The sequence below is a fragment of the Triturus cristatus genome, chromosome 1_2 (assembly GCF_964204655.1).
Source record: "Triturus cristatus chromosome 1_2, aTriCri1.1, whole genome shotgun sequence".
Lineage (NCBI taxonomy): Eukaryota > Metazoa > Chordata > Amphibia > Caudata > Salamandridae > Triturus > Triturus cristatus.
This window is the reverse complement of record NC_140580.1, coordinates 1,162,477,806-1,162,505,353: the sequence shown is the minus strand read 5'-3', so window position 1 is coordinate 1,162,505,353 and position 27,548 is coordinate 1,162,477,806. Positions and strand designations below refer to the sequence as shown.

Genomic DNA, 27,548 nt, shown 5'->3' with positions numbered 1-27,548 from the left:
TCAGGAAGTCGAAGCAGCTGTTTGTGTCCTTTGCTACTAGCTTCATGGGTAGACCAGTGACCAAGGGCACCATCGCTAGGTGGATTGCCCTCACTATTCAATTCTGTCACAAACAGGCTGGACAGGAGCTAACGGAGGGGCCCCAAGCTCACTCCACAAGGAAGAAGGGGGCCACAGTTGCCTTCCTGGCAAACACGCCCATCCAAGACATTTGTCTCGCAGCAACTTGGGCATCTGTGCACACGTTCACAAAGCACTACTGCGTGGACATTCAAATGAATAAGGAAGCACAGGTCGGACAGAAGGTGCTACAACACATCTTCAACGACCAGCGATCATCTTCCACCCAGCCACCACAAAAATAGGAAAACCGCTACAAAGTCTATGCACAGCATAGTGAATCCAGAAAGATTCACGCTGCAAAACGAAAAGTTTCTTACCTGTCGGTGTAGTTTTGCAGCTTGAAGATCTTTCTGGATTCACTAGCGAACCCACCCACCTCCGCCAGGAAGATGAGGCTGGAGGAAGAGGGGGTGAAATGGATAGGATCAAAGAAGTGGAAACGTACAGAAATATGGACGAAAGGATTAATCAATCGCCTAGGGTTAAAAAAAAAAAAAAAAAAAAGAAAAACAGGGAAAAAAAGAACCCGAAGATGGCGCCCCAAAGGTGGGACTTCCGCAGGAAGCACGACGACGTCACGGGAGGTGCACCAAATGGTGGACGTCGACGCCCACCTGGGCTACAAAAAAAAAAAAAAAAAAAACAAAGAAAAGACTACGAATCCGGACCCAACCACAAGATCGCGGAATAATGCACAGCATAGTGAATCCAGAAAGATCTTCAAGCTGCAAAACTACACCGACAGGTAAGAAACTTTTCGTTATTTGCAACAGATTACTTTTTAGATTACTTACTGGATCCTAGATTCAGTCCTGGGTCAGTTCTCAGAATCAAGTGATGAAAGTCGACTTAAGTACTGTAATGATTTTTAACTAATATTTAGCTATTTTAAAAGTTGACACTTAGAAAATATTTCAGAGAAAACAATCAATGATTCCCTATGGAAGAAAATGCAGGTTACAGGTACAGTATGTTCTCGTTACTTTTGTAATCCAGTACTGGGTGCCTAGACTCGGTACTGGGACCTTTATCCAAAACAGGTAAGCAATTACGTTTTCAGATAATATACGATTTTTGAAGAATATTTAAAGACTGCAGAAATCGACACTTAGAAGAAATTTCACAGAAAAACAGTCAATGGTTTCCTATGGAAGAAAATTGAGTTAAGGGTAAGTACAGTTGTAGAGATTTTTCAGAGTCAGTGCTGGGCACCAAGATCCAGCACTGGGAGTTCACCTAATAACAGGTGAGCACTGGGAGTTCACCTAGGAACAGGTGAGTAAATTCGTTTTTGTCACTCGGCTGATTTTTGGTGAATATTTGAAGATTTGAAAAGTCCACACTTAGAAGAAATTTCAGGAAAAAGCCAGTCAATGTTACCCTATGAGGAAAATAGAGTTTGCGGTTTAAGGGTAAGTACTCGACTGGCAGAGTTGAGGTTCTGGGCACAGACTCAGGGGTCTCCCAGGGTCAGGTAGGTACAGTTGGTTCACCCTCAGCGGCTCTAGGGCGGCCGGGTGCAGAGAGAGTTAGGCCCAATGTTATCCTATGAGGGATAGGGGGGGCCTTATTTGGTGGCTGCTGACTGGCAAGCCACGCGGCTGTGGGAGCTGGGCTCCTCGTCACTTACTCAGGGCAAGTGGGGAAGTAGGAAGGAGTAGAGTTTTCACTGCCAGGGCCTCTCGGGCGGCTGGGTGCAGAGTGCTTTTGAGCCTCCGGGCGCTCAATGGAAGTCAATGGGAAATCTCCGGTTAGGAAAAAGACTGCAAGCTCGGGGATGAGGACTCTTCAGGTGCCACCACCACTTCGAGAGGTAAGTTGGGTAGTTGGAGGATAGGTAGGTACCCCGGGGTTGGACACAGGGGGCCGTGGGGCGCCGCGTGCAGGGGTGCCTTTAGGTGTTGGGAAATCTTACCCTCAGTTGGTCGCTGTTGGGGAGGCACCTGGTTCTGAGGCTGCAGGCTTCTTCAGGAATGTCGAGGGAGGTCCTTGGTTGCCGGACTCGGGGTCACAGTCGCTGTGGGGTCGTCCTCAGGGTCTTTGTTCACTCCGGCACTGGCCAGGCTCGGCTGGTGCAGAGTGTGCTGGGTTTGCGGTTCCGGGCTGCTGCCATGGGTTAGAGATAGGTTTCGAGTAGAGCCTCTACTCATGGGAGTCCCAGGGGCTTAGAGCCAAAAGGTAGCCAGGTCCTCTGGGGTTGGTGAGGTTACTAGCCACAAGAGATGCCGGGCTGGAGCAGGAGCAGGTTCGAGGGTCGACAGGCCGGTAGGGCTGGGGCCAAAGCAGTTGGTGTCTTCCTCTTTTCAGCAGCTGCAGGGCAGGTCTTCTTTCTTCTTGCTCTTCGTAGTTTTGAATCTAGAATCTGGGGAAGGAAGGTTCAGGGTGCCCCTAAATACTAGATTTAGGGGCGTTGCAGGTAGGTGAAGGGCAGGGACCAATGGGTCCCCGTCCTGGGGTGGGTACACCCCCTATCCTGCCTCTCTCCTGTGGGAGGGGGGCAGTAGCCTAGTCCTGATAGGGTAGGGCTCGCCATCTTCAAGATGGCGAGAGCCCGGAGATGTGCTTCACCTCGCCTCCCCCACCTGAGGGGTGGGGTTGGCAGGCTGGCACATCCCCTGTCCTTATTTGGGGTTTCCGGCCAAATCTTCCCGCCAGAGTGGGGGGTTGCAGGGGCCTGGGGAAACTCACAGAGGCGGCAAGCCTTTGAAGCTTCCCCCTGCCCATCCTGGGGGAGGAGATTTAGCACCTCGCCCAGGATGTGCATTGTTGTAGGACCAGGAGAGCAGGGGCTCTCCTACCCAGGGGTCCAGCAACAGGTCTGCTGGGTGGCAGCCTAGGCAGCCTCAGAGCAGACGTGGATTTGTAGGTTAGGTTCGAGGGGGCACCTCTAAGATGCCCTCTGGGGTGCTGGGTACATTAAATCCCACACTGGCATCAGTGTGGGTTTAATGTGCTGAGAAGTTTGATACCAAACTTCTCAGTCTTTAGTGTTGCCATTATGGTGCTGTGGAGCTCGTGTTTGACGAGCTCCCAGCACCAGGTACTCTTTAAATGGCAGCACTGCACTTACAGGGCTCAGGAATGGACCTGGGCAATGTAGGGGCACAGGGCTCCTGCTCCTGTGCCCACACCATTGGCATAAGGCACTCAGCTAGAGGGGTGCCTGATGTATGCCATGGCAGTGTATGTGATGGGCATGGCACACAGGGATGTGTGCCATGTCGACTTTGTTTTTGTCTTGCACCCAAACACTCAGCCTGCAAAGGCAGTGTGTGTGTGTAAGGGTACAGGGCCTCTAAGAGTGGCACAAGGAGTCCTGCAGCCCTTAGAGGCCTTCCTGGGTCACAATGCCCTGGGTACTTAGGGTACAGGGCCTCTAAGAGTGGCACAATGAGTGCTGCAGCTCTTAGAGGCCTTCCTGGGTCACAAGGCCCTGGGTACTTAGGGTACAGGGCCTCTAAGAGTGGCACAATGAGTGCTGCAGCTCTTAGAGGCCTTCCCTGGTCACTAGACCCTGGGTACCTAGGGTACAGGGCCTCTACGAGTGGCACAAGGAGTGCTGCAGCTCTTAGAGGCCTTCCTGGGTCACAAGGCCCTGGGTACTTAGGGTACAGGGCCTCTGAGGGTGGCACAATGAGTGCTGCAGCTCTTAGAGGCCTTCCCTGGTCACTAGACCCTGGGTACCTAGGGTACAGGGCCTCTACGAGTGGCACAAGGAGTGCTGCAGCTCTTAGAGGCCTTCCTGGGTCACAAAGCCCTGGGTACTTAGGGTACAGGGCCTCTAAGAGTGGCACAATGAGTGCTGCAGCTCTTAGAGGCCTTCCTGGGTCACAAGGCCCTGGGTACCTAGGGTACAGGGCCTCTAAGAGTGGCACAAGGAGTGCTGCAGCTCTTAGAGGCCTTCCTGGGTCACAAAGCCCTGGGTACTTAGGGTACAGGGTCTCTAAGAGTGGCACAAGGAGTGCTGCAGCTCTTAGAGGCCTTCCTGGGTCACAAGGCCCTGGGTACCTAGGGTACAGGGCCTCTAAGAGTGGCACAAGGAGTGCTGCAGCTCTTAGAGGCCTTCCTGGGTCACAAAGCCCTGGGTACTTAGGGTACAGGGCCTCTAAGAGTGGCACAAGGAGTGCTGCAGCTCTTAGAGGCCTTCCTGGGTCACAAAGCCCTGGGTACTTAGGGTACAGGGCCTCTAAGAGTGCCACAATGAGTGCTGCAGCTTTTAGAGGCCTTCCTGGGTCACAAAGCCCTGGGTACTTAGGGCACCATTTACCAGGGGCTGACATGTGGCCAGGGTTTGCCAATTTGGGTTCGGTTTGTTTTAGGGAATGAACATAGGCCCTGGGCACCTGATTGGCAGGAGTCCAGGGCACACTCAGTCAAAGTGCATTCAGCAATTCAGCAAAAAGTGGGGGCATACCAGGCAAGAAAGATGGCACTTTCTCACAAGCATACGTCATTATTGCATCTCATTCATGGCTCTGAGTATCGGCCTAGTTGCTCATTCATTTCATTAGGTTTTATTGGAGAAGCATTCATCATTATTGCACCTCATTCGTAGCTAAAAGTATCGGCTAGTAGCTCATTCATTAATTACAATTTAGTGGCGGTAAATCCTCCTGCCACTGTGGTGGATTTTCCTGAACGGCTATTGAGAGTGACTATCTTCTTACCGCCCTCCTCTAACTGAGGTCATTACTGCATCTCTTTCTGTTTCCATTCACCCTTGCATTCGTTTTTTGATAAACAAATTCAATTGACCGTATGCCCGAGGCATTCTATTACTTTTCTACCTTTTTAGTAGGTTGTCATGTTCTCACCCTTGGGACTCGAATCAGATGTGTAGCGCTTGCTTTCCTGCTGGAACTGTCTCTAAGCACTTCGGCTGCAGACAGAGTCCGCTCCTTAGATGGTTTTGGAATTCATATGCGGCTTCAAGACCTAATATCTGTATATGTTAGCCATTTTAATGAATATATTTCATTGAAAGGGCTCCCTGGCGGAATATTAATCCATGTGGGGTGGAGTGTTCGTGGTCTAGTGGTGAGAGCTTCCCACATGTGCCCCCTACCACTGCTTCTTGCCTATTGCTCTTCTGTAGCGTCCATAGCGCTTGGACGAGTAGGCGCTAGGAAATAGTGCCTGATATGTTGTCAATGTTTTGAGTCTTCATTTCCAGATGTGTTCACGGCTACCCAAAGTCCATGGTTTATATTTAAAAAAGATCAGCGGATGCATCTGTATCACAGTAAATGTAAATAACTCGTGATTGAAGCATGGGGAAAGCTGGCAGTGAGTTGAACCAGTAGTGTGAGACCGTGGGGGTTACTGGGCAGCTCTATCCATGCACTTTATTTGTAGTATATGAAACTAGTGAAAAGGGTGCTGTTCCACGAGTCAGGACAGACATCTGTTGCTGGCGTCTGCTCAGGAAGAAGGTTATAACTTCAAATAATAAACAACTTTCTTTTATTGATGCTCATTTGACATGTTATCAGGCCCGACCCTACTGTTTTGAACTGTGCAGGAGGAGAGAGTAGTATCCAAATAACACAAATGGCAAAAAAAACAAGCATTGGCAATACCTATAGGCCTCGCCCATGGACGAGCTATGGCCTTTGGCAATCAGGTGAGGTATCTAAAGAGGACAGGGCAAGGAGAGTGTTGGATAATGGCATGCTTAAAAAAAGCGGTATAATGAAATGAAATGAAAAATTATATTTATATAGCGCATAGACTACCCGGAGGCCTCGCAGCACTTTAATTGATCACTGTGGCGGGCCGCAGGGTGAGACTAGCACGTTTTTGCAAACAGGTGGGTTTTCAAAGCTTTCCTAAAAGCCAGCCGGTTATTATTTTCACTGAGGGCTAAGGGGAGGGAGTTCCAAAGTCTCGCAGCAGTATGGGAGAAGGAACGGCCGCCCCAACGTGCTTTGTTGATTTTAGAAGTGGTAACTAGGTGCAATGATCCCGAGCGAAGGGCTCTGGATGGAGTGTAGGGCACAACTAAGGGGGACAGGATGGCAGGGCCTGTTCGATGGAAAGATTTGTGCACAATGCACATAGCCTTAAACTGTGCTCTAGCAGCCATCGGGAGCCAGTGCAATTCTTTTAGAGCTTTCTTGGCTGACTGCCAGCGGGGGATGTTGAATAATAATCGGGCGGCGCAGTTTTGCGTGACTTGGAGCCTGTTGGTCACTGAAGCCGGGGCACCCAGATATAGCGCGTTTCCATAGTCCAGGCGGGAGAGTATCAGGGCCTGAACCATGATTCTCCTCGCCTGGAAAGGAAGCAAAGGGAGTACTTTGCGGAGCATTTTCATTAGGCCGACACACGTGGAGGCAGTTTTGGTAGCCTGGACCGAGAAGTCCAGCGCTTTATCGAGCCAGATTCCCAGACTCTTTATCTGCGGTTTGGGAGGGGGGGGAGCACCAAGACAGGTGGGCCAAATTGATGTCAAAATGGTCGGAGGAGGATTACCCAATAGCATAATCTCTGTCTTCTCCCCGTTAAGTTTGAGACAGGACGATTGCATCCACTTAGCAACGGCCTCTAGACAGAGGCCCAGGGTGTTGGACGGCTCCTCAGTGTGGTCCAGAGAGACCACCAACTGGGTGTCGTCCGCGTAGGTGACAATACGCACGCCAAAGGGCTGGACTATCTCCGCTAGAGGTCGCATATAGACATTAAAAAGTGTGGGGCTCAGGGAGGAGCCCTGAGGAACCCCACATCTAAGTGGTTGCTTAGGGGTGACTGCTTTGCCCTCAAACACCTGGAAGAAGCGCTCGTCCAGGAAGGAGGTCAGCCACTCCAGGGCCGCGCCCGACACGCCCATGCCTTTCAGACGGTGTAGCAGTGTGGCATGGTTGACAGTGTCGAACGCGGCACTGAGGTCGAGTAGTATGATGGCTGCTTTTCCTCCCCGGTTCAGCACCAATCTAGTTTCTTCCGTCACTGCTAGGAGAGCAGTTTCAGTTCCATGCTGCGGGCGGAAACCCGTCTGAGAGGCGCATAGCAGACTATTTGATTCTAAGTAGTCCACTAAGATATTATTGATGTGCCTTTCAAGCAGTTTGCTCATCCAGGGAAGTAGGGAAATGGGGCGGAAATTGGCCAAGTTGTTCTGGTCCAAGGTGGGTTTTTTCAAAAGGGCCCTAACCATCGCACATTTCCATGGTGCTGGGACGGAGTTAGAGGAGATGGAAGCATTAAGGACATCCAGAATGACAGGGCGGATGATGTCCATCACCTTATTGAGAGTTTGTGGGGGTGCTGGGTCATTGGGGGATCCCGAGATGACTTTAAGAAGCATTCTGTCTACTGTCTAAAGTGTTGGAATCTAGGAGGGGGAATTCATCCAGTGAGCTGGGGGCTAAGAAGTCAGAATCTGTGGTGGTGGTGTGGTCCATGTCACCACTGCCAGTAGAGTATAAAGCGGACTTCACTTCAAATGGAAGAGCTAATACTGCAATGCATCATAGTTCCAGGACTATTAGCCAGTATTGGCAATAATGAAGTGGGACAGCCCAGCACAACAATTTCACTGGTTAGGGAATTGGCTAAACACAATTCCTCACTCAGCACCACGCAGGCTCACTCCTTCAGCAAGCATATTAGCAACAAAAGAAACTTTAGCGTGCCAAAAACTCATCACAAGCAGCAGGTGGGAGGGACTGTGTGCAAAGTAACTAGTGCTCATGGGCAGCAGTCCAATACCTTCGATCAAACTGACAATATATAAATATGCAAGAAATAAAAATAAAGGCATTGGCAAAACCTTGCCAATGCTTTTTTTATATGCGGAGGTAGAAGGGCTGAAAGCAATGGCCGAGGGTTTTTAGAAATAAAAAGCAATGACGGAAGGGTGAGGAGTACGGGAACTGAAAAAAGTGAGGGAAGGATGAAAGCAGAGTAATTGAACACAGCGACTGGAGGGGGCACGACTGAAAACAAAGACGTAAAGGCGGAAAGGTTAGAAAGCAACAAAAATAATAAATAATGGCAAAATCAGCCAGATTGAAAACTCACTTAGAGCACGCTGTAATATCACATGGTGTGGCTCTGTCGGTGTTCCTTATGGTCGCCGTATCGGTATGATTATATCCCCTGATTGCACGGCCCATGGAAAGGGGACTAGCCTAAATGAGAGGCAAACACTGGTCGCCATGTTAGTATGTTAGAAGTATTTTGCCGGTGTCAAGGAACAATCTCGTTAATATTTAGTGTGTCTTGATCTGTGATGCATGACACTGTTTCAAGTAATTGTATGCAAACAAATACAATATTAGTAATTCCAAATTATAAATTGAGCACGCTAACAAAAAAATACGAGATGCAAAAACTACCCATGTTTTAAGTAAGCAAAGAAAGGTCTTGCTTATGGGCGAGCTACTGCATTTGGCAATCGGGTGGGAGTGAATGGGAGGGCAGGTGAGAGTGATGAACGGGAGGGCAGGTGGGAGTGATGAACGGGAGGGCAGGTGGGAGTGATGAACGGGAGGGCAGGTGGGAGTGATGAACGGGGGCAGGTGGGAGTGATGAACGGGGGCAGGTGAGAGTGGTGAACGGGAGGGTAGGTGGGAGTGGTGAACGGGGGCAGGTGGGAGTGATGAACGGGAGGGCAGGTGGGAGTGATGAACGGGAGGGCAGGTGGGAGTGATGAACGGGAGGGCAGGTGGGAGTGATGAACGGGAGGGCAGGTGGGAGTGATGAACGGGGGCAGGTGGGAGTGATGAACGGGGGCAGGTGAGAGTGGTGAACGGGAGGGTAGGTGGGAGTGGTGAACGGGGGCAGGTGGGAGTGATGAACGGGAGGGCAGGTGGGAGTGATGAACGGGAGGGCAGGTGGGAGTGATGAACGGGGGCAGGTGGGAGTGATGAACGGGGGCAGGTGAGAGTGGTGAACGGGAGGGTAGGTGGGAGTGGTGAACGGGAGGGCAGGTGGGAGTGATGAACGGGAGGGCAGGTGGGAGTGATGAACGGGAGGGCAGGTGGGAGTGATGAACGGGAGGGCAGGTGGGAGTGATGAACGGGAGGGCAGGTGGGAGTGATGAACGGGGGCAGGTGGGAGTGATGAACGGGGGCAGGTGAGAGTGGTGAACGGGAGGGTAGGTGGGAGTGGTGAACGGGAGCAGGTGGGAGTGATGAACGGGAGGGCAGGTGGGAGTGATGAACGGGAGGGCAGGTGGGAGTGATGAACGGGAGGGCAGGTGGGAGTGATGAACGGGAGGGCAGGTGGGAGTGATGAACGGGAGGGCAGGTGGGAGTGATGAACGGGAGGGCAGGTGGGAGTGATGAACGGGGGCAGGTGGGAGTGATGAACGGGGGCAGGTGGGAGTGATGAACGGGGGCAGGTGAGAGTGGTGAACGGGAGGGTAGGTGGGAGTGGTGAACGGGGGCAGGTGGGAGTGATGAACGGGAGGGCAGGTGGGAGTGATGAACGGGGGGCGGGTGGGAGTGATGAACGGGAGGGCAGGTGGGAGTGATGAACGGGAGGGCAGGTGGGAGTGATGAACGGGGGCAGGTGAGAGTGATGAACGGGAGGGCAGGTGGGAGTGATGAACGGGAGGGCAGGTGGGAGTGATGAACGGGGGCAGGTGAGAGTGATGAACGGGAGGGCAGGTGGGAGTGATGAACGGGAGGGCAGGTGGGAGTGATGAACGTGAGGGCAGGTGGGAGTGATGAACGGGAGGGCAGGTGGGAGTGATGAACGGGAGGGCAGGTGGGAGTGATGAACGGGAGGGCAGGTGGGAGTGATGAACGGGAGGGCAGGTGGGAGTGATGAACGGGGGCAGGTGGGAGTGATGAACGGGAGGGCAGGTGGGAGTGATGAACGGGAGGGCAGGTGGGAGTGATGAACGGGAGGGCAGGTGGGAGTGATGAACGGGAGGGCAGGTGGGAGTGATGAACGGGAGGGCAGGTGGGAGTGATGAACTGGAGGGCAGGTGGGAGTGATGAACGGGGGCAGGTGGGAGTGATGAACGGGGCAGGTGGGAGTGATGAACGGGGGCAGGTGGGAGTGATGAACGGGAGGGCAGGTGGGAGTGATGAACGGGAGGGCAGGTGGGAGTGATGAACGGGAGGGCAGGTGGGAGTGATGAACGGGAGGGCAGGTGGGAGTGATGAACTGGAGGGCGGGTGGGAGTGATGAACTGGAGGGCTCTAATGTAATAAGAGATGCTAAAACAAAATAAAGTGTGCAAGAAGCAACTTAAAGAGGCAAAGGTTTGAAGATATTATTTTGGGATACTATCTCCTTACGTACACAACTAAGTGGAAGCACTGAAGGGTACCCGCTGAAAAATGCCCCCAACACTTGAGATTGTTTGAAGTAGTGTTTGAAGTAGGCTGCTTTATAATAACAATAAAAACATCCTTTGCAATAATATTTTGAAAGTACTTATTCTTCAAGTAGAACACGCCTACATCCAAGGTGCTTGGCGGGTGCATTTACACGTACGACTAAAAACGATTGAAATGTTGATATATCTTGTCAAGTTCCTCTTCCAGTGTCTCTAAATGGGAACACACTCATGAGACAGCAGGTCAGTTCCTGGTCACCTTTTGGACTTCCCCTTCCCTCTGCATGCTGCAGAGATTGGAGGTACCTTTTCCTGTGTGGATGGCGAGACCGGTGCCATTTCTCTCGTTTTTAAGCTGTGCCCGAACCAGTAAACTAAAATAGACATCAAAGAAAGATGAATAAAAAAAAATACCAATAATAAAAAAACACATTAGCAAGCGCAGAGCAAGGAAGAAGCAAAGATAGAACCCCCACCAGGCCGCTATCTGCACAGAAAGCAATGGTAACAAGCATTTGCCGCGCGGCGCTTATAAGCTGCCAAAGTGAAAATGATAGCGATCTCGTTGCACTTAATGACCCGTGAAAGACAGATGGTGGCTGCACGCGTGCACGCTCGCTTGAACGCATGTGCTAGGCCAGCCAAAGTGTGGGGTCGCACTTTTAAAACCCACCTACTAAATGTCTCGCAGAGTACCGCATGCGCTGGCTCAGGCGAGACCTGACAAATGGTCAGATTTGGAGTTTGGTGCTAATGGAAGCGCCTTTGGTTTCTGAAGGAAGCCCTAGATTTACAGCAGAATCCTCCGGCTGAATGTACTCCATCTTGGCTGTGGTACGATGGGGTAGCTGCTGCCGGTGGATTGACAAGGATTTAACTTACCTCAGTACTGAGGGGTGGGGGCAGGACTGGTAGAGCTGCTGTGGGGCCACAGCTCTTTGAGTAAAGACCTTTGCTCTCTCGTCTTTGTTTGGAACCAGGTGAGCAGGAGGTGAACCCATCACCAGGTACCCAAGAAGGAACGCTTAAGATCCACGGAGTGCGCGCGTCGGATGCCGGAGAGTACACCTGTCTGGCCACCAATGAGGCGGGGGTGTCAGACGAGGTCATCAGGCTGGAGGTGGGAGGTAAGTCTGTGAAGAAAATGCTGGAGTGGGTGAGATGGACATCGGACTCACAAGAGGGGCTGTGATCGCCAAGAATCGCTTTGGCCGTACAACAGTGGCAGGAGGATTTACCGCCAATAAATTGTAATTGATGGCTTAACATATTTTCTCTATTTGAAGGGGTTTTAGTGACTCAGGAAGTATGGCGCTCTACCCTGTAAATGTGAGTGTCAGTGAGATTTGTTGTGTACGGTGCAACCAGGTCAGGGTAAAATCCCTTTAACCCCTAAGATTTGTGTAGGGAAAACCCTGCACTGTTCTATATATGTCAAAAGTCCCGGGCACACGTAAAGTAATTTGTAAAGTGATGGCTTAACTTATATTTGGGTGGACCACCCATTGTTTAACCAGGGCGATGGAGTAAATTACTCCGTCACCCTGGAGCGTCAGAGTAAATGACTCCATCACCCTGGCGGAAGAACCACTTGCCAGATTTTTAAATGACTGCCAAGCTGACGGTACTTTATAAATCATTGACAGGATCTGCCATCACGATGGTTCCTGTCAATGCATTTAATGTTTGATACAAGGCTGCGTCAGCAGGACGGAGCCCTGCACTAAACTGTTTTCCTTCTTATTTTCAAAAAGAAAATCTCACAATGGCATTTTCCTTGTGAAAATAAAAAATGCAATACTCCACTCGCCATGGGAGTTGTCTCCCATGGCGAGGGGAGTATTTATCAGTTTTCACTGCCCCATGTTCTCGGGTTTTCCTGGCGGCGACGGACAGTTAAAACTGACGTCTAAATCCACCCATTTAAATTAGGCTGGTGGAGTTAGAGGTCTGCTTCTGACGGCCCTTACTCTACAGAGCATTGGAGAAGTTTTACCTCGTCGGCGATGAAGTAGTGTCTGCTGTGGCCAAACCTAAGGTCCTCTCACACATAAATCTGGCGAGCGGACCACTGTGTTGACGGGGAGGATCTCTGTCACTGTTGAGATGGAGTTTCCATCTGCCAACATATAAATCGGGCCCTAAGACTCATTTTTTATATCAGACGAGGAGGTTTATAAATAGTACTTTGTGGCATTATTGAGGCAGTTGTAGTATGTTGCAGCCGGGGAAAACACCGGTGGAATTTTGCACATTAATGGTACCCGAGTACCTGTCTTTTAAAAAAAATTTAGAGCGGGGTGCAACTGGAAGAGAGATTTGTTTAAATAAAATGTTATGTTCGAGGCATATGAGCTGCAGATTGTACACTTAGCATAGGTCGCCATCTGGTGTTGGGCCCGGATGTTTGCAGTTTGTTTTTCTTCTTGGACCGTCTTTGGAAGTCACGAGTTTGGTGACTCCTCCTTCGGTCCGTACTGCGCATGGGCTTCGGCTCCATCCTCAGATTGTTTTTTTCCGCCATCGGGCTCGGATGTGATACTTCGTGCTCCGGCTTCGAACTTCTACGGTTCCAGCCTCGACGGAAAATCCTCGATTCTTCGAGTTCCTTCATCTTCATCTCTCGAAGCGGCACTTTTTCCATCCCGTACATCGACACCGGCCTTCGGGCCCTCCGCGACTCCGGTCCCGGCCGATGGAAAGGACTCCGTTTAAAAAGTGCCCAAAATGTGGGTCTAAATTTCCCCACACCGACCTCCATCAGGTGTGTAACCTTTGCCTCTCTCCGGAACACGAGGCTCGAGACTGCCCCGCCTGCAAGTCTTTTCGATCGAAGAAAACGATCCGAGATCGAAGGGCTCGACGCACCATGGCGCACTCATCCTCGACAGCTCCACCGGACATCTTCGGAGACGACGCCGAAGCTTCGGGGCAGACACACACCGAACTGGGAGAAGACATCGTCAGCGCTTCCGAGGCCGACGACTCAGACCTGGAGGACGTAACACCAGGACAGCGGGCCGTGAGTACAATGCCCCCTCCCAGCCCCGCACCGAAAACCAAAGAGACTCCGGTTACTCCCTCGCCTGCCGGCCTGGGCAAAACCAAAACCAAAGCCTCGATCACCCCACCTTCGGGCCCGGTGTCGAAGCACTCAAAGTCTCACGGCAGCTCGGGATCGAGCCAGCCGACGCCCGGTGCCGATAAACACCACTCGGCACCGAAGCCTGCAAAATCCAGCTCGACTCCGAAACCACCGGTGCCGAAGCCTGGACACTCGGCGCCGACCAAACACAAACAGAAATCGGTCGGCACCGACGCTCCGGCGCCGAAACAGCATTCGACGCCGAAACACACGGAGACCTCCAAAAAGCATGGCGTACACAGAACATCGAAACCTCCGGTTCCGAAATCGCCGGTGCCGACAAACGACTCGGCGCCATTGGCTCTGTTTACACCAGACCCTTTACAAAAGACTTTGTCCAGAGATCCAAAGACTGGCCTTTTGACTGTGATTACTAAGAAGCGTCGCCTTGAGGCTCCGGCTCCTCCTCCTCCACCCAAAAAGAGGGACTCAGCTACTTCTCCCCTTAGAGTACCCTCCCCACTGCCACCCCCCCTCCCACCACCACCCCCTCCACCTTTACCTCACTACGATCCGGCCCCATCCCCAGATCCGGATGACGGGGACCCGGACAATGACCCAGGGGACGCCCCAATGGATTCCACTCCACCAGGGACCCCAGATCCATGGGAGGATTATAATAACCCTGATGTACCCAATGTACCTCAAGACGACCTATACCCATCAAGGCCGTCTCCTCCAGAGGACTCTTTAGGGTTTCACCATTTAGTGCAGAGAGCAGCACACTACCATGGGGTGGACATGCACACTGAACCAGTGGAAGAAGACTTCCTACTGGATACATTTGATTTACAAGATCGTTCCACTGCTATTTTACCCATGCTTAAGGGTGTCACCAAGCACGCTACAGAGGTATTCAAAGACCCTGTCAGAGCCAGAGTACTAAACCCTAGAATAGAGAAGAAGTACAAGGCGGCACCCACAGACCCTGCATACATCAAGGGCCCTGCTCCTCTAGATTCCCTAGTTGTCTCCACAGCTAGAAAGCGGGCTAACTCCCAATCCTCAGGAGATGCCCCACCACCAGACAAGGAATCTAAACTTCTGGACGCGTCTGGTAAACGCACCGCCTACCAGGCTGCAAACATGTGGCGCATTGCAAATACACAAGCACTGCTTGCGCGATATGATAGAGCACACTATGATGAATTAGAGGCTCTTATGCAGCACCTTCCAGAGAAATACAAACGTCAAGCTCATGACCTGATACAGGAGGGCAAACTAATCACAAACACCTCCATTAAGTGTGCCCTCGATGCAGCAGACACTGCTTCTAGAGCCATAAACACCAGTGTCCTGCTTCGCCGCCATGCCTGGCTCAGGATATCAGGGTTCAAGCCTGAGGTCCAGACATCAATACTTAATCACACCTTTGACCAGCAAACACTCTTTGGCCCAAAGGTAGACGAAGCGCTCGAAAAAATGAAGAAAGATACAGACACAGCGAAGTCTATGGGAGCGCTCCAGACCCAAGCCTCTAAGCGTTCCTTTCGACGCTCGTCCTTTCGTGGCACAGGTAGAGGCTCCTCCACCGATAATGCCTCTACCTCCTACAAATCCCCTCCTCAAAATACCTTTTCAAAGGGCAACCAAAGAGGTGGTTACAGAGGCAACAACAATAAGGGCAGGGGCAAAACCAACAATACCCGTTCTGCCACCCCACCCGCACAATGACTCCCCTTCGCTCCCCCCAGACCATTCCACTCCGGTCGGGGGCAGACTACAAGATTTTATCCACGTATGGGAGTCCATAACATCGGACAAATGGGTGACCCAAATCATTCGGTCAGGGTACTGCCTCGAGCTAACATCTACCCCACCCAATATCCCACCAAGGCACCGTCCAATGTCCCAAGAGCATTCCACACTGCTCAAACAAGAGGTACTCTCGCTCCTCCAGAAACACGCCATAGAGCAGGTACCCGGCAATCAACGAAATCTAGGGGTCTACTCCCTATATTTCTTAATCCCAAAGAAAGACGAGACCCTCAGACCCATTCTGGATCTCCGGCCTCTAAATGCCTACATACATTCAGACCACTTTCACATGGTCACCTTACAACAAGTCCTCCCACTCCTCTGCCAGGGAGACTTTCTCACAACACTGGATCTGAAAGACGCGTACTTTCACATTCCAATACACCCCTCTCACAGAAAATACCTCAGGTTCGTGGTGGACGGGCAACATTACCAATTCAAGGTTCTCCCCTTCGGGGTCACCACTGCACCACGGGTGTTTACCAAATGCCTAGCAGTAGTAGCAGCACACCTCAGACGTCAACATATTCACGTCTTCCCTTACTTAGACGACTGGCTCATAAAAGCCGCGTCCTACCACCAATGCGTGCAACATACAAACAGCACCATCCAACTGCTTCATCAGCTAGGCTTCACGGTGAACTACCAAAAGTCCCACCTCATACCATCTCACACAAAGCAATATCTCGGGGCCACCATAGACACCTCAAAAGGTATTGCCTATCCAAACTCAGCCAGAATCACAAGCATTCTAGCCTTACGCAAAATATTCCTTCCTCAACACTCTCTACCAGCAAGAGTGTTTATGAAGCTCATAGGGATGATGGCGTCTTGCATCTTCATAGTGCCCCATGCAAGACTCCACATGCGTCCACTTCAGGAGTGCCTAGCACAACAGTGGAACCAGGCCCAGGGTCAGCTGACGGATCTGGTGTTGGTGGACGGCCGCACACATCACTCTCTGCAGTGGTGGAACACCACAAACCTTTCCAAGGGACGGCCGTTCCTGGACCCGGTTCCCCAAGTGACTCTAACAGCGGACGCATCGCTCTCCGGCTGGGGAGCGCACCTCTTACACCTCACAATGCAAGGTCTATGGACGCCACAGCAAAAATCGCTCCACATCAACCATCTGGAGCTCTTGGCGATCTTTCTAGCCCTAAAATCTTTCCAAAAGCAGATTTCAGGCAAAGCAGTCCTCATTCGCACAGACAACATGACTGCGATGTATTATATACAGAAACAGGGGGGGACACACTCTCCCCAGCTCTCCCGCTTAGCCCAGAGCATATGGAGATGGGCAATTCCCCAAAACATTTTTCTCCTGGCACAACATGTTCCAGGCGTACAAAACACCATAGCAGATCTGCTCAGCAGACAGACTCAACAACTACACGAATGGGAACTGCATCCACAAGTTCTTCACCCATTCTTCCAACAGTGGGGGCATCCTCAAATAGACCTCTTCGCCACCCACGAAAACAAAAAATGCCCAAGCTTCGCCGCCAGATACCCACACCCATTGTCCAAGGGCAATGCGATATGGATGAACTGGTCAGGCAGATTTGCATACGCCTTTCCACCACTCCCACTAATTCCATTAGTGGTCAGGAAACTACAACAGCACTCCCTCACACTCATTCTGGTAGCTCCGACGTGGGCCAGACAGCCGTGGTACACCACGCTACTACAACTATCAGTGGTACCACATCAAAAACTGCACCTTTCCCCATGCCTCCTAACCCAGAACCATGGAGAAATCAGGCACCCGGACCCAGCTCAGCTCAACCTGGCGATCTGGCTCCTGAAATCTTAGAATTCGGGTACCTTAACCTTCCCCCTGATTGCATGAACATCATCATGGAAGCCAGACGTCCTACCACTAGAGCATGCTATGCCGCAAAGTGGAAAAGATTTGTAATGTACTGCCGTAACAATACAATCAACCCTCTAGATGCATCCATACAACACATCATATGCTATCTGCTCCATCTTCACAGGTGTAACCTGGCGTATTCATCCATACGCCTACACCTAGCAGCGATCGCTGCCTATCTACAAAACAGACAGCATTTGTCACTCTTCAGAGTGTCCGCTATTAAAGCCTTCATGGAAGGCCTTAAACGAGTAATTCCTCCCAGGGCACCACCCTCCCCTGTATGGAATCTAAATTTGGTCCTTACACGACTAATGGGTCCGCCCTTCGAACCAATGCACAAATGTGAGCTACAATTTCTCACCTGGAAAACAGCTTTCCTTGTAGCTATCACTTCCCTTAGAAGGGTTGGTGAAATACAAGCGTTCACCATACAGGAACCTTACATACAAATGCATCACAGCAAGGTCATACTTCGAACTAATCCGAAGTTCCTGCCCAAAGTCATTACCCCCTTCCACCTCAATCAATCAGTGGAATTACCTGTCTTCTTTTCGCAACCCCAATCTGTTGCGGAAAGGGCCTTACACACACTAGATGTGAAAAGAGCGTTGCTATATTACATACAAAGAACGCAACCCTTCAGGAAGACCAAACAGTTGTTCGTTTCCTTTTCTCCACCACATAAAGGCAACCCCATCTCAAAATCAGGGATAGCTAGGTGGATTGTAAAATGCATACAAATTTGCTATCAGAAGGCAAAGAGAACATTATCTGTTCCCCCTAAAGCCCACTCTACAAGAAAGTTAGGGGCTTCTATGGCTTTTCTAGGGAATATACCCTTAGATGACATATGCAAGGCAGCCACATGGTCTACACCGCACACATTCACAAAACACTACTGTGTAGATGTGCATTCCCAGCAGCAAGCTAGGGTGGGCCAGGCTGTACTAAAAACACTCTTTCAAACAGCTGCAACGGATACCGGTGGTCGCCGCTAAGGTTGGGTACTGCTATATAATCTATGCTAAGTGTACAATCTGCAGCTCATATGCCTCGAACGGAATATGCTACTTACCAGTATGCATCTGTTCTTGGCATGTAGAGCTGCAGAGTTGTACACGCCCACCCGCCTCCCCGGCTACCTGTATCCGTTCCAGTCCATCTTATTTAGATACAACACACATGGGTTTCTCACTGTTATTACTACGCTCCATCATTTCCCTGTTGGCGAAAAACAATCTGAGGATGGAGCCGAAGCCCATGCGCAGTACGGACCGAAGGAGGAGTCACCAAACTCGTGACTTCCAAAGACGGTCCAAGAAGAAAAACAAACTGCAAACATCCGGGCCCAACACCAGATGGCGACCTATGCTAAGTGTACAACTCTGCAGCTCTACATGCCAAGAACAGATGCATACTGGTAAGTAGCATATTCCTTTTCTTCTGCCGGTTGAGATACCTGCATTGGGTGGACAATCTAACAGCCGGGCGAGCATGTTCACAAGCCCTCTCTCTCACTTGGTTAACAGATGTTATTGAGTGTAGAGGGCAGAGGACATGGACTGCATGCTGTGACACAGGTGGTATCGCAACACAAAAAAATGGCAGACGGAATGCTGAACATTGTCCAACATCACCCCCAGTAAATCCAGTGTTCTTTTGCTCACCATGCCATTTGAGTTTGGACTCAGCTCTATGCATATCAGTCTTGGCCCTGCTCCCCATGGGTACAGTCCAGCCCAAACTGCCTGGCCAGGCCCTCCAGGGACCGTAAACAAGCATCCTGGGACTGGTTATGGAGTACCTCCCCTCATCAGCCAGGCCAGCTCGAATCACATGGCATAGTGAGCACGGAACCCACTTAGGATGGATGAGACGGACATCAGACTCAAAAGAGGGACTATAATCGCCAACAATAACTTTGGTTGTCTAAGACTCCTGTCTGGGCGTCTGTCTGAGCACAGAACACTTCCATCCTCAGTTAGAGGAGGGCATACCCTTCCAAATTGAGGCGACTATACCAACACAAAACAAGCATTTGCAATGCAATAGGCCTCGCATTTGCGAGAGTTGAGCTACTGGCATTGTAAATGACTATGCCTTTTATATATGTGTTAAGAAAACCCCCATAGTACACAGTGCGTGTTTACACATTGCGGCTTGCAGGTTTTTAAAACACATAAACAAAAGGCATTGCCATTTACAATGCCAATAGCTCTTTTATGTATTATTGTTGGAGCTCCTTTATGAATGTTCACGTATTTACAGTTCATACTATGAAAAGTTGTAGCATGTTTAAACCCCAACTTCAGTCACACAAATATTGAAAGTACAAATCTTGCTCAATGCAAAGGTAGATTAACATCAGCAACGGCCATCAAATATTCCAACAGTGTTAAAGTTTTCATCCGGCAGTCACAAAGCATCATTTTACCTTGTCACTTTGCTCCTTCCCCTTTTCCCCTCGAAAGATTCCGATGATTCCAAAGCGGTCCTGGTAGTACAAGCGTTCTAGTAGGGATTGGACTCCTCAAACCCGCCCATGCCTTTCTATATTTCATTTACAGCGCTATTCGAGTTAGAAAACATTCCCAGTCGAGCCCTTCATGACTGGTATTAAATGCACGTTTTTCTGAACAGATAATTCTTTTATTGGTCCACTTACTACTATTACAGGTTGAGTTAACAACATATATATAGAATCATGTCAAGTCGGAAGCCTTTGCATCAGGAAAAAGAACTGCGTTTTACCTGTTGACTTGCACTGTAAATAAAAGTAAAAAAGTATCGACTTCTTAGGGACCAAAAACCATCATTGTAAAGTCGAAGAGCAATCGACTGCAACCTTTACTGGTTGGGAGGTATGTATATCATTATGCGTTCGGACTATTCATTCTCACGAGCGCACATTAACCTATACTCACCATGAACTTCATATATTGGTTGGTGGTGGATTCTCATTAGAATTAATTTTGTTCTGTTCATCAATGAGGTTTTTCACAAACTTGAAGTGTTTGGAGGCGGCACGTCTTGTGGGAGACAACTGACGGAAAGATCCAGTCATAGAACACACGCCAACTGCCGCCCTGTCTCCTCCATTCTTGCTGCGCTGTATGTATTTCTGATGTACCTTCCCTTCCGCTTTAGTCTTCAAGAGGGCCAGGTGTTCCGCCTGCGGCAAGGATCGTTTCCTAAACTCTACAATGTGTTCCAAAATGGGATTCTTTCTCTAGGTGCTTTAGTCAAACAAGCATTGGCAAAGCAAGAATTGCCAAAAGCACTACGTTACAAGCGGAATACAAAATGCAAATTCTATGGATGAACGCCTACAGGAGGCAACAATTACGCATAAGCATAAGCATGTGCTTTAGTCAAACAAGCATTGGCAAAGCAGGAATTGCCCTTAGCACTATGTTATAAAGCAGAATGCAAAATGCTTTTGATGCAAACTCTTTGGATGAACGCCTACAAGAGGAAACAATTACGCATAAGCGCGTGAAAGAGCAAGCACTGAAGAGCTGCAGAACAATTACACATAAGCGCACCGAAGAGCAAGCACTGACGATCGTCAGCCATGGCGGAAAGTAAAGATTTTAAAAATTATCTCCCACACAACAGCCGAGAAAGCAAAGCATAGAGAAACTGTACTTTACCGGTGCACCTCACCCTTGAAGGGAAGTGACGCACCAGCAAAGCAAGTGAATAAGAAGGCGGCAAAGAAGAAGGACAGGGGATTCAACCAATTGTAAGTAGCAGGCTGGAAAAAAGTAATAGTACTGATTACAGCAGGTCTTGCAGACAGCGCATGCGCTGTAGCTCGACCAAGAAATGATGGACGGAATGCTGATGATTGTCAAACATTCATCTCCAGTACAGAGATCTGGGCCGAAATCCACCCTCTGGGTGCATGTATTAGTAAGTCCACTACTGGAATCAATGCAGGTTCAATAATGTGAGATGTTTGATAGCAAACATCCCTAGTTTCACTGAATCCATCATGCAGCTGGGGAACTCATTTTCAGCAGTGTCCAGCACATGTCTTTAGATGGCTTCCCTGGTCCACTTGTACTGGCAGTAATGAAACTGACCAGCACTGGGATATATCTGCTCGTACAGATATGCCCACGCATGTGGTATCAGTCACCCTGCTTTAGGGCTGCACGACCTGCTGTATGGGTGACTTGCAAATACCACATGCAGTGTTATGTATCATGGCTCACAGGGATGAGTGTCATGTTGTGTTTTCACTTTTGCTTGCATCAAAACATGCAGCCTGCAATGGCAGTCTTGCATGAGTTTGGTGAGGGGTCCCTTAGGGGGGTACAGCCCTTAGGGACCCTCATTAGTACCTCAGGCCCTAGGTACCAGGCGTGCCATTTAGGGACTTACAGAGAGTACTAAAGGTATTGTCAATTGGGGGAAACAATTGTACAGTTTTGGGAGAGAGATTTGGCCCTGGTGACCCGGTTAGTAGGAACCCAGTGCACTTTCAGACGAAATCGTATCATTTACCAGGCAAAAAGTAGGGACGGCTATGTCAAAAAGCGACACTTACCTACACTGAGGTAGATTGGCTCAGGTCTCTGTGTCTTCCCTGGCAGTGCTGCAGGTGAGACTGAGGTGCACTGGGAGAGCTGTGTGTGAATCGCATTACTTAGACTAACACCCTTGAGGGGTTCTGGTGGTCAGGACTGAGGTGCACCGGAAGAACCGTGTGTAAATTACACTATTAGGCTAGAACCCATTAGAGCTGCCGCGGGCAGGATTGAGGTGCACTGGGAGAGCAGTGATCAGGACTGAGGTGCACTGGGAGAGCTGTATGTAGCTTACATAATTTCTTTTTTTGAGGGGAGGGGTGGGGAGGGAGGCTGCCTGTTTCCTGTTCCTGCCAGAGGCAGGACAGCAGGAGAGCAGGTCAGGAGCAGAGACGACGTGTGACTCGGGAAGGTACGTTTATTTTATTTTTAAATTAACCCGCTCTGCTGCGCGAACCCCCACGCAAACACTCCACCCCTCCACCCGTGAGTCGTGCCGTCCACGACTGAGACTAAAACCCCCGAGGGGTGCCGTGGTTCAGAACTGAGGTGCACTGGGAGAGCTGTGTGCCGCTTACATTACTAAGCTAGAAGCCCTGACGGGTGCCGCGGTTCAGGACTGAGGTGCACTGGGAGAGCTGTGGGTCAGGACTGAGGTGCACTGGGAGAGCTGTGTGCAGCTTACATTACTAGGCTAGAAACCCTGAGGGATGCCGCGGGTCAGGACTGAGGTGCACTGGGAGAGCTGTGTGCGGCTTACATTACTAAGCTACAACCCCTGAGGGGTGCCGCGGGTCAGGACTGAGGTGCACTGGGAGAGCTGTGTGCGGCTTACATTACTAAGCTACAACCCCTGAGGGGTGCCGCGGTTCAGGACTGAGGTGAACTGGGAGAGCTGTGTGCCGCTTACATTACCTAGCTAGAAGCCCTGAGGGGTGCCGCGGTTCAGGACTGAGGTGAACTGGGAGAGCTGGGGGTCAGGACTGAGGTGCACTGGGAGAGCTGTGTGTGGCTTACATTACTAAGCTAGAATCCCTGAGGGGTGCTGCGGTTCAGGACTGAGGTGCACTGGGAGAGCTGTGTGCGGCTTACATTACTAAGCTAGAAGCCCTGAGGGGTGCCGCGGTTCAGGACTGTGGTGAACTGGGAGAGCTGTGGGTCAGGACTGACGTGCACTGGGAGAGCTGTGAGCAGCTTACATTACTAGGCTAGAAACCCTGAGGGGTGCCGCCGGTGAGAACTGAGGTGCACTGGGAGAGCTGTGTGCCGCTTATATTAGTAAGCTAGAACCCCCGAGGGGTGCCGCGGTTCAGGACTGAGGTGCACTGGGAGAGCTGTGTGCGGCTTACACTACTAGGCTAGAACCCCTGAGGGGTACCGCGGTTTAGGACTGAGGCGCACTGTGAGAGCTGTGTGCGGCTTACATTACTAGGCTAGAACCCCTGAGGGTTGCCGCGGGTCAGGACTGAGGAACATTGGAGAGCTGTGTGCAGCTTACATTACTAGGCTAGAACCCCTGAGGGTTGCCGCGGGTCAGGACTGAGGAACATTGGAGAGCTGTGTGCAGCTTACATTACTAGGCTAGAACCCCTGAGGGGTGCAGCGGGTCAGGACTGAGGAACATTGGAGAGCTGTGTGCGGCTTACATTACTAGGCTAGAACCCCTGAGGGTTGCCGCGGGTCAGGACTGAGGAACATTGGAGAGCTGTGTGCAGCTTACATTACTAGGCTAGAACCCCTGAGGGGTACCGCGGTTTAGGACTGGGGTGCTCTGGGAGAGCTGTGGGTTAGGACTGAGGTACATTGGAGAGCTGTGTGCGGCTTACATTACTAGGCTAGAACCCCTGAGGGTTGCCGCGGGTCAGGACTGAGGAACATTGGAGAGCTGTGTGCGGCTTACATTACTAGGCTAGAACCCCTGAGGGGTACCGCGGTTTAGGACTGGGGTGCTCTGGGAGAGCTGTGGGTTAGGACTGAGGTACATTGGAGAGCTGTGTGCGGCTTACATTACTAGGCTAGAACCCCTGAGGGGTGCAGCGGGTCAGGACTGAGGAACATTGGAGAGCTGTGTGCGGCTTACACTACTAGGCTAGAACCCCTGAGGGGTGCCGCGGGTCAGGACTGAGGAACATTGGAGAGCTGTGTGCAGCTTACATTACTAGGCTAGAACCCCTGAGGGGTGCCGCGGGTCAGGACTGAGGTGCACTGGGAGAGCTGTGTGCGGCTTACATTACTAGGCGAGAACCCCTGAGGGGTGCCGCGGGTCAGGACTGAGGAACATTGGAGAGCTGTGTGCAGCTTACATTACTAGGCTAGAACCCCTGAGGGGTGCCGCGGGTCAGGACTGAGGTGCACTGGGAGAGCTGTGAGCGGCTTACATTACTAGGCTAGAACCCCTGGGGGGTGCTGCGGTTCAGGACTGAGGTGCACTGGGAGAGCTGTGGGTTAGGACTGAGGTACATTGGAGAGCTGTGTGCGGCTTACATTACTAGGCTAGAACCCCTGAGGGGTACCGCGGTTTAGGACTGGGGTGCTCTGGGAGAGCTGTGGGTTAGGACTGAGGTACATTGGAGAGCTGTGTGCGGCTTACATTACTAGGCTAGAACCCCTGAGGGGTGCAGCGGGTCAGGACTGAGGAACATTGGAGAGCTGTGTGCGGCTTACACTACTAGGCTAGAACCCCTGAGGGGTGCCGCGGGTCAGGACTGAGGAACATTGGAGAGCTGTGTGCAGCTTACATTACTAGGCTAGAACCCCTGAGGGGTGCCGCGGGTCAGGACTGAGGTGCACTGGGAGAGCTGTGTGCGGCTTACATTACTAGGCGAGAACCCCTGAGGGGTGCCGCGGGTCAGGACTGAGGAACATTGGAGAGCTGTGTGCAGCTTACATTACTAGGCTAGAACCCCTGAGGGGTGCCGCGGGTCAGGACTGAGGTGCACTGGGAGAGCTGTGAGCGGCTTACATTACTAGGCTAGAACCCCTGGGGGGTGCTGCGGTTCAGGACTGAGGTGCACTGGGAGAGCTGTGGGTTAGGACTGAGGTACATTGGAGAGCTGTGTGCGGCTTACATTACTAGGCTAGAACCCCTGAGGGGTGCCGCGGGTCAGGACTGAGGTGCACTGGGAGAGCTGTGTGCGGCTTACATTACTAGGCGAGAACCCCTGAGGGGTGCTGCGGGTCAGGACTAAGATGCACTGAGAGAGTCCTGTGCTGCTCATGTTACTGGATGGCACAGGGACATGTGGGGGTCAGAGTGGTTCAGTACAATTGAAAGACTCTCTGCAAAGGCTCTGAATTTGGATGCGCAAAGCTCATCATTGTAGTCCCAGCTGCCCATGGATAATGTTTGTGATTTTAGGCCCATCGCCCTATCTGACTCTATCCAAGGTACACCAGCTGCACTTGTTTCACGCTTCTAGTCTGGCTCTGCTCACGACGGGCATGGATGACGTGTGGACAGATCAGAGATGGATTTTGGCACATGATCACCCAGACAGCCGGCTCTGAGCGATGTCTGCCTGGTGCTTCTAACTGCAGCCTGGCATCGGTTCCAGGCGTTTATGGATAGGAGACACCATGCTTGGAAGCCCCTATGTGCGGCTGGGCAGGTGGATATCTCTTTGGCTCACCAGCACCTCAGCGACTTCTCCCTTGCGCTGGGTCCAGACGATACAGAGCTCAGTAGCCGGACTGATCCTCAACCTGCCCAAATGGACTCAATATCACCCAGCACCTGAGAGCCCTCCACTGGCTCCCCGTCCAGAAAAGTTGCCAATTCAAACTACTGACCCGTGTTTACAAAGCCCTTCATGACCAAGGGCCTGCATACATGAACCACCGACTGAACTTACACCAGCCATCCAGAAACTCCGCTCTGCCTCCCTCGCCAGACACCGCACATCCGCCGTAGCCACAGTGGAGGACGCTCCTTCTTCTACACCGCCGAAACGTCCTGAAATGCCCTCCCCCTCCGAACATCTCCCACGCCCGCAGACTTCAGGAAGAAACTCATGACCTGGCTCTTCGACTAGGCCAGTTTCACAGTTCCTGGATCCCCTCACGGTGATAAGCTGCGCTCTACGACTAGCAATTGATTGATTGATACCCAGGTTTGTGTGAAGGAAAAGCCCTTTTTCCCCAGACTGTGTTACAGACAACGGCTCAGGCCTCATGCATTTCCAATGGGCTATGGGGACACAAAATGTGCTGCCCATGCACGTAGACATGGGCACCCTACTTCCACAAAGTCACCCCCAGACACACACCATCTCACCAGCACCTGAAGGCCCCATATTGTAGATTTTCAGGCCTCGACTCGAACCCTGCATAGCTCCAGAAAATGCCTATTACTGCGGTCAGTTCCCTATTAACACTGTCTGAAGGGCACAGAAGTGCCCCCAGATCATGGACTCCTGGTGTTTGGAACATCAAACTAGATTTCAGGAAGTCTACACACGCTTTGAGTACTTCCATTTCTGTTTTAAGGAGCATTCAGTGTTGTGGTGTGTGGGCCCTAGGCCTGTATGATGGCAGAGTGCATCTGGAGTGAGGGCACATGTGCCCAGACCCCTTTTATTAGCAGGGTCACCTTATTGGATGGGCTCGGGTGAGTGTAGGGGCAACCTTCTGAGTGGGGCTGCCTGTGACGCGTTCTCAGGACACTACAAATCTGTCATCCAATGGGGTGGGGGCTTAAATATATAGCTGAACGCCTACCAAACCTTTCAAACCTTTCAAACCTTGTGGCTGCAGCCCTTGGGTCAGGTGACCTGGATTTGATTAATAAATCTGAACCACTGTGAAGTCTTACAACTTTTATCATCTAAAAATACAGGTTTATGGCTAGGACCACATGACTGGGTCCTATCTGAGGTGGCAAAGTGGGCAAAATAACGATGGGTTGGAATGCTACCCTGTGCGAGTGCCAGCGGTTGGACTTACTTCGAGCAGCTTCCTATCACCGTTTGTGTGTTTCCTGTACTGCCCTAAGTGGCCATGGGTATACCTAGACGTGGTCCCATGCTCACTGTGCCACTGAGAGCCCCAATCAGGGTGAAACTGGCCGTTGGTTGCTTATGTTCCCATTCAGGGAGAACCTGATTTGGCAGTTCGGTCTGGTCTGTTCCTACTGGAGCAGGGTCAACATTGATTTGCTTATGGCTGGGTCTAAAGTGCAGTGACATGGTGCTCAAAAGAATGATGGATTGGAATGCTACCCCAAGTGGTTGCCAGTGATTAGACTTATTGCAAGCATTCCTCCCATTGCCTTTTTTATTATCTGGCTTGGCAGCTCAGCTGTCGCCCAACAATTATGTGAGCATCCCTAGAGGGGCTTTGGCTCCGCCCACATATTGGGGGCAGGTGTACATGTTTTGATTGGGCAAAAGTTGCGTGCTTCCACAAAAAAGTGTTTTCCCTCCACGCAGATGTGGTCATTTTGTTTATTTATCCAGGTGCCTGAGGTTGAACTCTCAGGGTCACTCACATGACATTGTGAGGCTATTAAAGTCTCTTAGATAGCAAGGTCATTTATGGTGTCTGTTGTTCTCTGGTACCAGCACTGATGGGAGGAGGGCAGTCCTTAACCTGCATGGATTTTTAGGTCTGGCTTGATAGTGCAACAGTCACCGGCCCTTTTAATGCGTGAAGGGCGGCTGCCTAAGCAAAGCAACTGAGCACAAGGTTGCCCACGACATCAAACACCTGTAGGGGGGCAGATTACAAGGTTTCCTTCAGGAAAGGAGGAAGACAACTGCCAGCACATTGGTGCTAAACTCCATAAAGTACAGATAGTGCATAGAACTACAGAAAATG

General features: G+C 51.0%; 1 protein-coding gene across 1 annotated transcript in view; it reads left to right on the top strand.

Annotated features, from left to right (window-relative positions):
• The window catches only part of HMCN2 (hemicentin 2), a 769,579-nt gene that overhangs the window by 282,031 nt on the left and 460,000 nt on the right, over positions 1-27,548 (top strand). The window contains exon 15 of the mRNA XM_085613971.1: positions 11,398-11,544. Within this exon, the coding sequence (XP_085470097.1) occupies positions 11,398-11,544 (147 nt within the window). The remainder of the gene's footprint in view (positions 1-11,397; positions 11,545-27,548) is intronic.